At 43.8% G+C, this 16,140-nt stretch overlaps 1 protein-coding gene across 1 annotated transcript in view; it reads left to right on the plus strand.

Annotated features, from left to right (window-relative positions):
* Positions 1-1,249: 1,249 nt before the first annotated feature.
* Positions 1,250-16,140, plus strand: part of LOC311029387 (zinc finger SWIM domain-containing protein 6-like) — a 34,627-nt gene continuing 19,736 nt past the window's right edge. The window contains exon 1 of the mRNA XM_084034509.1: positions 1,250-1,982. Within this exon, the coding sequence (XP_083890635.1) occupies positions 1,553-1,982 (430 nt within the window). The 5' untranslated portion in view covers positions 1,250-1,552. The remainder of the gene's footprint in view (positions 1,983-16,140) is intronic.

Below are 16,140 nucleotides of genomic sequence, written 5' to 3' on the forward strand. Positions count from 1 at the left end.
AGGCTGCGAAGCACCGGCGAGACCCAGACTAGCTCCTCTTTTCTTGGAGCTCCGTTAATCAATAGTTCTCATATTAACACCAATCAAACTACTTCGTGTAATATGAAGTAACCCGCGGAGAATTGTCACCCAGCTTTTTTGGCCCCTTTGGCCTAATTTACTGTGCGATTCAGTCTGGCTGCGCTCATCGGCCTGGTTTCCAGCAGCAGACAGATGTTTTTCACATCCACCACCTGCACCGAGCTAGAGACTCACTGCTGGAAAGAATAGCATCTAGCTGCTGAAAGCATTTTGGGAAACACTTGTTTGCTTTCTGATGCAGCGTTGGATGAAAAGACTGATATTACACTTTCTGGTATTAATCTATCTTCTCTGCCAGAAATCCAATAAAGGAACTTTTGTTTAGAGTAATCGCAGCAATACAACAATGTAGAGTACGTCACAGTTGTACAGTTGCTGCGTAAATGTACTTGCCGGTAGTTCAGTTGCTGATAAAAACAATAACAAATACACGATAAAAGGGCTTGTCATTGTTTCCTGATTATGTGTACATGAGCGTTCTCACCCCGAGGCCAACTGGACAGAGTCCACCGTGGATAATGGTTGAGTTGTTGTTGTTGCCCAGTTGCCCTTGGGGGGCCCCCAACTGCTGGATTTGTGTTTTATCAGCTGGTTGATTGCGTTCACCTGGACTCACAGGTGTGGACTAGTCCCCCCCCCCCTCCCCAACAGACTCCTGTTGAAACAATGGTTTCCCTATGAAATAACGCTTTGCACCGTTATTGTTGAACTGTTGTGTGTGTTTGACACGAAGCAGCGATTATTTGCTCCCTGAGACGTAATTAACACCGTTCACCACATATAGACTAATCCCAGTACATCCCAGTATACCGTCGTTAAACCAGTTATGACTTGCATTTCTACTTCTAGGTCAGTAAACTATACGGGATCTTCTTCCATCCATGGCTTTATTTCACACAATGAGTCGTGTTTTCTTTAAAAGGCTCCACATTCCAGTGGACCTTTAATTGTAACACTGGGTGGTGGAGGGGGGGGCGGTGCTGCGTTCACTGCCCCCTCCCCCAAAACCACGAGGCTCCAGTGTTGACAGGCCCGGATCACCGCCCCCACAGGCATCGTTCAGTCCGGCTTTTCTAGCTCAGCAGCAGCAGACAAAGCAGCCCGGCTCTCCGCCTGTGATCCCCGCGAACATCCGCCGGTTAAAAACCAACAACCGTGCTCGTTTTCACTCCTTTTTTAACGCGTTTTGTTCTCAAACCTCAAAGCGGATTAACGCCCGTGCGGGAATTCCGACCATCCGGTCCCTTTTTTTTTTTTAGCATCGAGCTAACCGGACAGACCCGACCCCGCCTTCTCTTAATTTGTCAACAAAGGGGTTTGACAAGCTCGGAGAAGCCCTGCCCCCATGTTTCCATAAAAGGATGATTTGGCCATACACGGCCAACAATCGAGCCGCGGGTAACCTCTTCCCTTCCCCGTCCCGCTCATATGGTGCGTTGACTTCCTCCGTCGCCGTTAAAGCGGAGCTATCATGGCGGAGCGCGTACAGCAGCCCCCGGCCAAGCGGCTCTGCTGTAGACCGGGATACAGCGCGGCGTGCAGGCAAGGCCAGCGGGCCGCGGGGGCGCCGTGCGGCGGCGGCTCCGGCGCCTCGCAGGGCGACTCCGGCAAGAGACAGAACCCGGAGACCCTGCTGGACATCGCGGCGAGGAAAGTCGCGGAGAAGTGGCCCTTTCAGCGGGTAGAGGAGCGCTTCGAGCGGATCCCGGAGCCCGTCCAGAGGCGGATCGTTTACTGGTCTTTCCCGAGGAGCGAGCGCGAGATCTGCATGTACTCGTCGTTCAACGGCGGCGGCGAGGAGGTCGGAAGTAGCGGGGAGAGCTGCGACGAGACGCGGCTGCCCTTCCGACGGGGCATCGCTCTGCTGGAGAGCGGCTGCGTGGACAACGTACTGCAAGTCGGTGAGTGATGCGACGGGACCGGGCGCGTCGAGCACGAATGTGACCCCCCGTCCGAAGCCCAGAAAACAACAACATGACCTATATGCGAGATTACATGTGTGAATATCGAGCGGTGCAGATGGATAAAGTGACCGGGTTTGACAACAAAAGGGGGTGAAGCGGTCAGGCGACAAGCGCAGAGCCCACAATGGGGCTTTAAATGTGCTGTGTGCGTGAATGGGAATGTGTGACTGGGGGCATTTAAATCCCGTTGTGCTTGGGGGCTAGTGTGAATGGAAAAGTGTAGGGTACAAAGCCTAAAAAAAAAAAAAATCCCTTTTAATTGCGTTAAGAATCAAGCTGTGGCTGTAACAAAAGAGGAATCCCTACATTTTCACATCTCCACACCAGCAGACTCCGTTGGGCAACTTCCCCCCCAGAATAAGGACATCTAAAAGTGCTTCGTACATCCTAAATCTCAATAATATGTCCATTTAATTGAGATTGTGACTTGCGTTTGTAAGCATAAAAAGCTGTGTTTAATATCTTATATCACAATTCCGTTTTTGAAAGTATTGAGTAATGAGGGAAGTGCTGGGGTTGGGTGTCAGCTGACACATTACATTTCAGCGAGTTGTTCTACGTGTGGCTCAGTTCACCAGTTTTTTTTTTCTTTGTCGGCTTACACGTTTGTTTGATCAGCAGACACGCCGCCGCGCAGCCAGTAAATGTAAAGTACCAAGTTGGAAAGCAGTCAAATATGCAGCCTCACATTATCACTGTTGTATATTTAGATGGAGTGCATCTACGGTGTGCAATTACTGGCATGGTTTCGCAGAGAATAACCATTACAGAAGTAAATGTGCTCTTCTTTCCAAATGGCAAAAAAAAAAAAAAAAATAGGGCAGTTACTGTATGTCAGCTTGTTTAAAACCCACTGAAAGGAGGTTATTTATTTCCTTAGTGAAACAGGAGCAGGCACCTGTGTGCTAAGCTGACAGCTGCATGTGCAACTTTACGCCCACTAAGAACACGAATCAATGACTGTATCGTTGGATTTTATGTAATTCTTATTTTTATGTTCTTCAAGCCCTCCTTTTGAGATTTTAATCACCCGGCACACATATTGAATGCCCAGCATTCCCTTTGTGAGTTTGGCACTTTGTTCCTATTTTTATGTTCATTTGTGTCTTTCGAGCCTCCCGTCGCCTCCAAAAGGAAGGCAAACAAAAGCATCTTTTCACTCCCTTGTTAAGTAGAAGAGATTTGGAAAGGAGGAAGCGTATTGAGCACGACTGTTCTTTATAAATGGGCCACAATTCACACCAGTTTGCAGCCAATTGATTTGAGTTTGTGTCTTTTATTTTGTGATCAACAACGGAGAGCGATTTGGCTGCAGCAGACGTGTAGTGTTGAGTCGAAGGGATAGTTTTTATACACGGTTCGTCCTGGAGTCTTTGATGGCGTCTGTCACCTGTGAGCTCACCAGACCCGGGACACCTCCTCAGAAAGCGTCAAGGACTGTAATCCCATTACTCCGCGTGGTTAATTTGAATTGTAATGCAATCTGAACACTTGAGTTGCTGCATGACACGTCGCCCTCCCCCCTCTTTTAAATGCATGTGGGCTTTGTGAAGGACCACAGGGAATACACACACACACGCATACCGGCCTCTGTCCTCCCAGAATAAAAGACCTATATATTTCCAGATATTGGGAAATGCTTCTGTGGGGAGGAAACTGAATCTGGGTTGTTATTCCAGAGAGTGAGAGGAGGGGGGGGGACTCGCTTGGCATACTCACAAAGAGGAATAACAGTCGTGCACACACAGACACACACACAGGGAGGGTTTCTTACTTGGCTGATTGCACCCCAGCCTGGAATTTGCTGGAAAAATAGAGCCAAGAAGTGATAAATAAAAGATGTAATCTCCCCACGTGTGGGCTGTACCAGAGGAGGGAGGCTTTCTCGCTGCAGACCTTGAGGAAATGAATTGGCACACATTTGCTGTGGAACCCTCGTACTCCACAACAAACCCTCACTGCTAATCAGCGCAGAGATAAAGGACGCCATTTTTCCCTTCTTCTTACAAGAGCAAATACTGCAGCTTCTAGTTTAGACTTGAGGGCTACTTTATTCCCCCGGTTGTAAGCAATATCATAGTTGCTGATGATGTTATTGAGCTGAAATGTGGACTATCTGCGCCTGAGAAATAACTGGTTGTGTGCTGCTTCTCGTAAATACGCTCTAGGCCACGGCGATTCAATACCAAACAATAATAAATGTGTCGGGAGACAAAATAAGTCAACTATTTTGACACGGGAGTAATTATTTTAACCATTTTTGGAACAAGAATACCAATAATTTTCAAATTTCCTGCTTTTCTTTGTCTCGCAGAAGAGTACGTTTTTTTGGAATATTTTGCAGCTTTGGATTGTTGGTCAGACCCAAAAAAGCCCAGGTACACAATATTTATGATGTTTTATAAACCGGCCAATTAACGGAGAAGATAATCCTCAAATTAATCAATAATGAAACAAGAATTATGTGCTCTTCAGCTTGTTAACATGCACCACCATAAAAATTGAATTTTTTTTCAGGTTCAACACTTACTGCAGTGCCACAACATTTTTCCTTCTTAACTGGTCATTCATTGTTGCAATGCTTGCCATCAGTGATTTAATTGCCTTAAACATTTTACAGAGTCTCTAATTGGAAGTAGTAAAGTCAAAGTCACCGTTCTTGTGTGTAAAAATGTAAGACTTCTAACGATTACCGAGTGCATAAAATGAGATTCAAATGAGCTGTTTTTAAAATGTGTTGCCAATACATTTTTAACGGGCATGCACATATAAAACAAACTCGATCATCACTTAACCAAGTACAGACCGACAGCTTCTTATAGAGACCTATTCAACATCCTCCATTATCTGTTTTTGTGCTCGCAGAGGGAGACGAGCTGCTCTGGTGTGAAGTCAGTTTGCAGTGGGAGTTTCATGCAGAGAAGCAGCTGAGAACATGAAAGCCTTTTTTATCTAATTCAGTTTGCACTCGGGGTCAGAAAGCAGAAATAAAGAAACAGCAGTTTCTCCAAAGATTTCTGGACTAGATCCACAGGCCACTCAAGAGCCCAGAAAATAGCCTTTCATCATAAGAATTTCTGAATGCACTCATTTATTGTGGTCAGGATAAAAGGCCCAGCTTCTTATTCATCAACACTTTTGAAATCCCCGAAAATTACTTTGATTGTGACACTTGAAAAAGGTCAAATGTGGTGTCAGAAGCAGCTTCCTGTCAGGCCTCGATGAATCGCCTCCTCCTGGACCCTGACGGCGTCACCGTGAACATGACGTGGTCTCTGCTTGTGCATGTTGATATATATGTTTGAGTGGAAGTATAGGCTTCGCCTGCATTTAAAGTATAGGCTGCGGCGTTGGCGTGTACATTAAGCACGGTTATCTTTAACCGCTTCGTCAAAAACGACTTAAAAATGGAGGAGGGAAAAATCCAGGGATGTAAACGAATGAACACACTTACATTAACCCGAGTAAGTACGGTTTCTCTATATGGTGGGAAAACATGTGCTGTAATATGTTTGTTACCTGCGTTACCCGGTTATAATTACACCTATAAGCTCTTTGCACTATAGAGGAGGTCAAGCCCATACTTTTCCACACTCATCTGATCTCATGTTAATGTGCTTCCAGCTGCATGAGAGACCAGCATCAGGTCAAAGGTCAGATAAACATCAATGCTGTTTATGCAGTATGCAATGTTTGTTAATGATGGGAAAATGTGAGTCCCTCCCTCTTTCCTCTTCCTTCTTAATCAAAGGTATTCGATACTTCTATGGGAGACAAAGAAAACCATCAAATATTCTCGAGGATCGTCATGTTTTTAAGTTTTCTTCAGTGTCGAAGTAATCCAGTGGTAGTTGTCTGTTCACCCGTGACTCCAGTCCAAACAGGAAAACTTCCAGCGTGCTAAAATGTAATCAAATATAAGGTCAAATTTAACTTAGAATAGATTTGGAAGGAGTTGTGTTCCACACCTAACACCTGTCTCCATAGCGACTTTATAGCTCCCACTTAAAGCCCCCCAAACCCCTAAATTATGGGAACTGTAGTTCCCAAACTAAGCACATACATTTTCTGTCTGAGAGAGAGAGAGAGAGAGTAGTGTGTGTGAGTGATTGTTTGCACAATCCTACCAATTAAACCTCGTCTGCCCTCGAAACGGTTATAACTGAGTTTGCATCAACATTTCAGTCATTTTGTGCACTGAAGTGCAGAATGTGAGACTCGGCCCTGAAGTCTGTCACGGGCCTGTTGCATCACGGACATGCGGATGCTTAGACCAAGTGTTGTGTATCTGTAGGTTTCAGAGGCACTCTGGCCTTGTTTCTGAGCTCAGACGTTGGGTTTGGTTCTGCTGGCAGCGTGGAAAACTGTCACCACACAGTGAAATCTCTCCCTCTGGTCTCTGGTGCATCATCACAGGAATGAGACCGAGTCCCGAGGTTCTGTACTCGTTGTACTGTCTCCTATTACTGATATCTGATTGTGTATCACATTATTGGTTTATACTGAAGTTTCAGTGTTGGAGCAGCGTGTTACTGTTGTAGCTGCTCCAGATGGTATTTTTAAATACTTTACATACTTAGCTGGTTTAGTCCGGTGGTTCCCAACCTCAGGAACGGTCACCAGAAAATCTGAGGGGTAATCGGGGGTGATTAATGGGAGAGAAGAAGAAGAAATCTACGTTCTGACTCCCTGTCTGAGAGGAAAATGTCTTTTAAGGTGGAACTGAAGCGTGACAAGCTCTTTAGCTGCTAAATGCTCCACTAGCTTCGCCAGCTAGTCGCTAACTGTCTAACTACAGTGTGTCTAACCACGCCTGAAAAGAGACCCCGTTTTACACTTTTAAATTATAAACATATTGATTCCCGCCGCCTCAGCTAAATCAGATATTGGGATACAGTACATATTTATACACATGACTGCTTAACTCAGCATACTCTATTGAATTAAATTTGAGTTAGCATAATGAAGCACAATTTGGGTTATCTCACACACACACACACACACTGATGCGTACATGAAGCCTCGGGCCATTTTGTGTACACACTGATTACTGCCGGCTCGCTCTCTCATCTGCAATTTTATGAAGAATCAATGAATCTGCGCACACCTACTGAATGATGCAAAGCTTTGTAAGTATGCTGAGGGAGAGTGAGCGTGACACACACACACACACACACACACACACTGCGCTCAGCCTTGTAGGTTGTTGATCAGCATTAATGTTGGATGCATAGCACCTCAATATGCTTCTGCTCTGCCAGATCAATTTTTTATTGCCGCTACATCGGGTGTGTGCTCTGAGACGTACACTCGGCTGCATTTCACAGAGACCGGGTCGCTGCCGAAGCCTGAGGTTTTTGAGAAATGGTTTTACACTACAGTGGCCACACTGGTATGATATTAAGGACGGGGAGGCGGTGCATGTTAATAATGTCCTGCAACTGGGTCAGTCTCGCTTTTTCACTGTTAAAGTCTCCGTTCTGTCCAGGTATTTTCCAGGTCGGTGTCAAAACACAGCGAGGAATGTAGAAGTTTTTCATTCCTGCTGCCACACAGATAGAAGAAGCTTAATAATGGCATAATGGCTATTTAAATTAAAAGGCTCTGCAACAAATGGCATGAAAAGTTAGCCTTTTGTCCATCTTTAAAATGTTCTGACTTTATATGACGAAACAAAATAGCAGCTCAAAAGTATATAGTTGAATTATTCTTAAAGGATAAATACTTTCCTAAAACAGCTTTTCACTGTATTTTTTAATCAAACAAACAGGAGGAAATTGTAAATGTGTTGCAGGGACTATTTTGCGTGGCGGATGAATCCACATTTTGGTGCTCTAGTATCTGTGGCAGTCAGACTGAGTCCAAATAAACTACTCTGTGTGTGTGTGTGTGTGTGTGTGTGTGTGTGTGTGTGTGTGTGTGTGTGTGTGTGTGTGTGTGTGTGTCCAGTGCAACAGTGCACCGTTTTGATTTAATGGGTTTTTGGACAACAATGGAGCTCTATGGCACAGAGGAAGAAGACGTATGAGGCTAATATGAGGGGTATTCCATAGGATTTAATGAAAAGAGGAATAATGTTCGATGTCACCAACCTCGTCCTTTTATTTAACGTTAGTTTTGTAGTTAAAATTTGTAATAATCTCTCGCCACAGCTGCTCCAGACCGGTTTAGCAGTCTTTCACATCCATCCATGTCTCCCTGATCGGTATTCCTCGACCATATCCCTTCATCATTAACCTTCAACTGGAGGGAGAGGAGAGGCGGCGGATGGAGGAGGGGAGGAACTAGTTAACTTGCCACTGCACTCCATAGATCCAGTTTTTTTTTCTCATCCCACTTCTTCTTGGACACTTAATAATGCTGCCGTTGCCAATGTAAACATCTAGTGTAGAAACACGTAGGGCTGTGAAAAATCTCCATTTCATTAAGCTACAAATACATTGTCTTGTCTGCAACGATAACGCATAATCGAGTTCAGATATTTGATTTCTTTTAGTCACTTTTCAAACAGACACCAAACATTTGTGTCTCAAATCTGAAGATAACTTGACAAATTGACAATGTAAATTTCCATTATTTGCAGCCCTATTCAGTTTTATTATCACTTAAGATTAAGAAAGGCAGTAAATTGCGGATCTGGAGTCAGGACCTGCTTAAATGAAGCTGATTATTTGTCTTTAGATCGATTAATTGATTTAGCTTCAGCGCTAGATACACAGTGGACTGGCTCTTTTCTGTGAGGGCGTCTGGGGAGTCTCGTTCAGCCACAGACTGCCTCAGCAAGTCGAAGCCTGCCGCTGTCCTCGCCTCGTGGGAGCACCGGGCCTCGTGGGGTGGTCTCCGAAGAGGAGCGCCCTTCGGACCCCTGCAGCTCTGCAAACAGAGCGCTGTAGTTAATAACGGGCGAAGTGCGTCGAGCATTTCAAACATCAGCGCCGCTCGAGATTTTTCTCGAGGTCATCACCGGCAAACTGCTTGTTCTAGATCTTTCTCATTCACGTGAAAAACCAAAAAGAGTCTGAAGTCACAGAAGGAAATAACAGTGTTTGCTTTGTGTCGCGGCGCAGACTGAATGAGAAGCGTTTGTCTTCGTAGAGCAGGCGGACCGAGTTCAATCAGAAGCCGTTCATCAGCGACGCATACCTTCTTAATTTGAACTCATCGGCGTCATCCATCAGAGGCCGTTACCTTCAGCCCTCAGCCAGAGCATGCCTCATGAAGACTGATGGTCTCCCTCTCTGCTCACACAACAGAAAGAGAGAAGTAGTTGAAGTCCAACTGAAATTAAAAATACATTTTTTGGGTAATTGTAAGGTGAATTTATGGCCAAAAACAAGAGGATTTAAGATACAAAACCTGCAAATGAGTCAGCATTTTTGCACTTTTTGTTCCCTTGTATTGAAGTCGATGGAGTTTTATTATTATTTTTATATGTTTCTGGTTGAAATTACATCAGTAAATACCCCACTCATGAATTTTGAAGCTTTTATGTGTCTTTTTAAAAAGGTTGTGATGTCACCTGACCGTGGTGTCCACATCCATGCTGAGCCTAACCCTCTTTGAGCTCCGTTTTTGGTCGCCACCGACTCCTCTTTAGCTGCTAAATGCTCCACTATGATCACCAGTTAGTATCCAACTGTGTCTGTCGGCTGGCTGCTGCTGAGCTGGTGGCGCGTGGTGACATTTTTATAGTTTCTTATGGAAACGACGCTGTGAGGGTGAACCTGAACAGTAAAGTTGTGGACCCGACGAGGCGAAAGTCACTTTATGAAGGAATGGGGAGCTTCAGGTGAGAGAGAGCTAGCGTCTGATTTCTGAGTGAAACATTGCTTTCCATGCTTTTGCACAACAAAATCTAACTTCATATCTAAATACATTGATTGTTATTTATTAAAATAATTCCCTCCGGTATCGTCGCAGATACATGATCCAGCTATTTGATGGTCAAATGTCAGTCAAACCTTGCCACGGCAAAATTCAGATTTGATTTATCATATAAATCTGTCAAAAAAAAAACCCTGGAAATTTCTTAAATAATTTATGTCGCCTCACACACAATAATTGTGGTGAATTCAAATAGCAGTTGGCTTTGAGACGCTCACGCCTCCATGTGAGGCCTGTGAACCTGCTCTGCCAGATAACGCTCATGCCATCTGCCCTCAGTATCTATACACCTGTGCTCATTAAGCCGAGGGAGTGAAATCATTGCAGTGTTTGCTTAGTCAAATTTACCAAGTACCCAGTGCTGTGTGTGTGTTGTCACGGGACCCATAAACCATCCACTTCCTGCCTTGTGCTTCAGCTCCTCACGTGGGGATCTCCGGTCAGGTTTCACTTTGTACCGTTTTTGCCCCCACGTCCGTGTGACAACGAGTGAATGATCTCGTTCACCTGGTCCGACTGTAGCTGCAGGCCTTTCCTCGACCTTCAGCATAGCTCCTTGACTCATAGACGCGTCACCGCTTTCACGGGCGAATAGCTGGGAGCCTCAACAGGTACGACGTGTTGAGGTTTAGACGAGTAAAATCAGGTTTTAAGGTGCATCTTCAAACTATTTGGATCGTGTTTCAATAGTCTCAACACTTCCAGTCCAAACAAACTGTTGCACAACTTTGTTCATGGAAAAAATCCTCAAACTCCTCACGACTTTCTGATTTGTATTGATAGGTATTATAGCTGAAAGAATTAATCAGCGAATATTTTGTGCTATATTGTCATATTTTATAGACCGTAAAAAATCTTAAAGTCAATTAAATTAAGCTACCGATTGCAAAACAAAGAAATAAGGGCATAATGTTAGCTGCTGCCTGCTGTTAGCACCACACGTCACATTATAATAAGCTGTGTGATTTGATGTTTCTTGTGGAAATGCACCTTGGGAGTCGTAGTAAACGTCTCCGTTTTTATGTACACGGGCTTGTACCTCCGAAGTTATCTGATTTAAAGTGATGGTACGACCAGGTGAGTTTCACGTCTCAATCAAAGCCATTGAAGTGCTTCCACGTAACGCTGTCTATGGGGAAAAACAATTAATGGCACTTTTATATCTTGAACCAGGGGGGGATCCAAAATAATTGCTCCCACTTTGCATCTCTATTAGACCTCCCTACCTTTTTTAAATACATTCATATTTCATAACACGACACCCCCAGTTGATAAGATGGGTTTTCTTGCAAATATTTGAAGAGACACGGAAGTGTTTTCACAGACGGTCGTCTTCTCTCAGACGAGCAGACTGGCCCGTATGTGTGAAATCAGTGGAGTGTCCCTTTTCTAATGGCAAGAATAAACGGCAGATGATTCGATAATGACGATAATCATCAGTTGCAGCCCTATAATCATGTGTGATTAGCTCGACTTTTCCTTTAAAAAGAAAAACTGCCGCTCGTCAAATTTGCATACGCAAGATGACACAAGCTCCCACAAGCCCTGCACACACATCCGGTATGTTTCCGGGGTATGCCTGGCATGCACCTACAAGTTGAGTCATTGTTTTCATCTGTTGGAGATGAGTGATGTCGTTACGCGTGTGGTGGAAACGGGATGCACTTGAAAAGCGTATCGACCGGCCTTGTTAATGCAGTTTGCAGCAGGGAGGGGCGGAGGTGGTTAAAGGAGGCCGACGGCGTGAATGTGTGTGGCTGCATGTTGAGTTAAAATGAGGAGGTGCATTCAAACGCAGTGGTTCCCAACCCAGGGGTCGAGACCCTCCAAAAGGTCACCAGATAAAATCTGAGGGGTCGTGAAATGATTAACGGGGGTGAGAAGTCCTGATGCACACGTGTGCGTTCATGTTTTTGTGAAATGTTGGATCATTTACACTCTTTGGGACTCGTTACAGTGGGGATTTTATTATCGATTTAATCAGCAGAATATTTCCTCGACTGTGTTTACTCTATAAAACATTCAAAAAGCGTTTCTTCGCAATCGGTTAAGTGTTTTGTTTTGTCCAACCAATAGTCAAAAAAATCCAAAATACATTCAAATAGCTATAAAGTAAGACAAAGAAAAGTTTAAAAAATAATATATATTAAATTATCAATGCTTTTAGTCTGAGCAGTCAGTTGGTATAATCCTGATTGTGTGTGTGTGTGTGTGTGTGTGTGTGTGTGTGTGTGTGTGTGTGTGTGTGTGTGTGTGTGTGTGTGTGTGTGTGAAGCACTGAGTCGTGCTGATGCAGGATGCATAGAAACTGCGAGGTGACATGACGAATCACATCATGGCAGCTGAGCAGGAAGGCAGCTCCAGCTGGTCAATGAGATGCAGCGAGAGGAGCAGAGCTGGTTGGTCGGTCGTAGGTACTCAGGCAGGAAGAGACGAGATACTGTGAGGCAACAGACGCCGAAATACCCGAGCACACACGGAAAGAAAGGGCCGATTGATTAGCAGCGAGGACTGCGGTGTTTATCTTGCGGGCCAGTCACTCTTCTGTTCCCGACGAGTGTTGAGCAAGCCGTATTGTCAGTTCAACCCAAATAGAAAGAGGAGGTTGAGGGTGTGTAATTCTGGTTTGATGCACTGCCATGATATGGCGTGGCCCGCATCCTGTTTTGACAGCGAGGGGGGCCCCTCCCCCTCAGTGACGCCACGTAGGAAAGTATTCTTTCCCCTTACAGACGTTATGATGTTAAGCTGGCAGTTAAACGGTCTCTCTCGGTCGGCTATAGACAAAGACAAGCCCAGATAATGTTGTTGGGCTAGTTGTTCAACACACACACACACACACGGCTGATACATGCAAACTTGATCTGAAAAAACTGGATTTGTAGTTTCTTCAAAGCAGGTTTTAAACGTATCTGGAGCTGCCAGTCGTTATGCCCGAACCTGCTAGAGCGTCAGCTTATTCACAGTAAGCTGGATCTCGATTAGACCTGCAACATTAATCGATCATTGGTTCATCTGAGACTTTTAAGCCTTTTCTAGCTTCTCAAATGTGAGAATTCGCTACTTCTACACGTCGTCGTTCTTCCTCTGAAATTTCGATCGTCTGGAGGGAGTTAACTCCGAGATATGTATGTATATATATATATACACACACACACATGCAAATGTGTTGTGAGAATGTGGATGTGTGAAAATGTCATTACTGGAAATGGTCGGCCCACTCACATCTGTTTTTTTTAAATGTCGTTTTTACAGAGCGGTGGCTTTTCTTTGCTGACGGTATTATTTGGGTTACAAGGATTCTAAAAAGTCAAAAGAAAAGTGAAAACATAGACGGTCTGAAGGCCGACGATCCTCAGATATGATTTTCATTTTTCTGCCAGGCGGCTTCAACGGGGCCATCATGTAACCCACACACACACACTGGCTCTTTGTCAGGCTGTTTGTGACCTCAAGGAAGCAACTGCTGTCAGCTCGGGGGTCAAAGGTCACCCTGCTGCTCATGACGAGAAGCTGTTGTCCGCTTGTAAACAGCAGGTGTGTTTGTGTGCATTTGTTTGGACAGATGCAGGTTTTCCTCCCGGTCATTATTTTAGCTGAAGCGATCAGATTATTAATACACAATATAACAAAAATGCATTATGATTACTGAAGATGAAGCTACAGCAGCGTACTGAGCAGTAAAACGTAGCTCCACTCTCAGCTGCATCGTTAAAGTGATGTTGCATCTATTATTTATGCAACTTATTATTATTTATAATGACATGTATATGTAATTCTGAAATGGGTCATTTTGCATAATAACTACTTTTTATATTTACTCTACTATATTTTAGAGGCAAATATTGTTCTCTAATTTACTCAGTTAGTTTGCAGATTCAAATTTTTATACAAAATGATCTAAACTAATCTATTAATTAATCTATGTAGATTACGCTACCCAGTATTTCAAGTAATTACAATGATGAACATATTAATGCACGGATAATTATAATCAGATATGATTCCCATGATATATCGTTCTGAAATCGGACATTCTTCATTGTGAGTACATTTATATATTTTTAGTATTTCTACACCACGATATTAATACTTAAGTAAAAGTACTGGTAATGGATGCTAACATGTCAACATGCCTCGTGGAGCGGAGGCTGTAACCTCAGGAGAAAACGAGCGTAGATCCGGAGGAGGAAGACTTTAGAAACAGCTGGATCTGCACCGCCGTCGTTCAGGTTTCTCCGAGCTCACGCCACCCAGAGACCCGACGTTTGTTCCCACAGAGTTCTCAGAGTGTAAGCTTCCCATCAGCCTTGCGTTGGCACGCTCCACTGATGTGTTGCCTATTATTCCCACGTCAACTCTCTTTCTTCTTCTCTTCCTGGTTGTTTTTGTCGGCATCTCAGCCGATGTGATCAAAGACGTGATGTAAATAATTGAGCGCATTGAGGAAACTTTCATCTTCTTTACTCTTGTTTTAAAGGAATGATTCAACACTTTGGGAAATATTTTCTCTCTTTCTGACTGATACCAGTCTTGATGGCAATATGAAGCTGGAACCAGGAAACAGTTAGCATAGCTTAGCATGAAGACTGGAGGCGGCTTAAAGTGGCTAACCTGGCAGGAAGTCACTGCAACCCAGGCCAAGAAGTAGTCAACCACATAACCCCCATAAACCAAACCTTTTTTTGGTCTTTATGCTACGCTAAGCTAACTGGCTCCTGGTTTCATATTCAATCACGAGAAGCATCAATCTTCTCATCTAACTTTCGGCAAGAAAATAGCCAAACTGGACGCGATTCGGAGGCTATTGGTATCGGTCCTCGCTGGCAATTTAATAAATGACAATCAGATCAGCATGTAAGCAAACACTAAAAGCTTTTTATTTGATTTTATTTGTGTCTTCATGGGATTCCAGTGCTCATTAGCAGCAGCAGCTCTGCGAGGATCTCTGTGGAGACCGAGCTGTATCTCTGGAGTGGGAACAAATGCATTTGGAGAGGAAGAGGCTCAGGCCGGCCTGCTGATGGTCCACAGAGGCTAAACAAATGACTTTCACCGAGCGCATCGGGAACAGACAGCACTCAAACAAATGCTATTAAAAGGGGGGAGGGAAAAATCCGCTTCTGTCCCTTTTTTGTAGAAGCTTGTTGTGAAACCTCCGATGGCCGTTATTTATCTTAGCAAAGACACGCTGACGTAAATGTGCTGGTGAGATTGCACGTTGGTGCGTCCGTGATCCTCCACGGAGGAGCCGCCTCCGTCGGGAGGCTGAATGTGAGCTGGTGCTTGTTTTCTCAGTCAAATGTGAAGATTACCATTTCAAGCTACTTTTACACTGCTTCTCCACGACGGCTCAGAGGGATATCTTGTACTTTTTACTATTTATCTGACGGCTTCGGTTGCTTTGAAGACGTAACATAACTATCCATCACGTTCATCGTGTACCGAGCATTATAAAAAATAATTAATATCAGAGACCAACTGCTACAGTAATGATGATTACACACAAATGCATTAATAATACAGTATTATAGTTAAACCTTGGTCATTTTTTGTTCTTGTGAGCACTTAAACTTTAAAATAGTTTGAGTACTTTTTGCTGCCATTACACTTTTACTAGTTTTCAGTGCGGTATTAGTACTTAGGATCTGAATACGCCTCTGTGCTTAAAGCTAGTAGTGTGTGTTGATCCATGTGTCTACACTGTGCTCACATGTATGTTCTCTATCTGTTTGTGCAAGGTGACATTACATAAGAATAACGTCCCCACGTGGCCCTGGGAAACACTGTGTGTACTATGTTTTTATTTTAATTTATTTTAATTTATACACCAGTAAAGCAGAGAAACAGCTAAGATGATTCAGGGCCTAATAGCCTGATGAGGCTCCCTGTGTCTTAACTTTTTTTAAAAACTTCACTATTCTTTAATGAATAGATGTTTTTTGTAGTTCCAGCATAGAACTACAACTATAAGTCAATTCATTGCTTATTTGATCGTCAGGGAAATTTAATGCGCGATTATCAAATAATCATTTTCAGCAAAAACGCCAAATATTTGGCGGTTCGAGCTTCCCAACATAGTAAAATATAGATTTTTAGTTTCAGAGAGAACATGACATTAGAAGACACCACCTTAAGTTTTTTTAAAAGTTGTTTGGGGATATTTTATAGACCAAACAATTAATGGAATCATCAGCAGATGAATCAATAA

Source organism: Eutrigla gurnardus (assembly GCF_963514095.1).
Source record: "Eutrigla gurnardus genome assembly, chromosome: 19".
NCBI classification, from domain to species: Eukaryota; Metazoa; Chordata; class Actinopteri; order Perciformes; family Triglidae; genus Eutrigla; species Eutrigla gurnardus.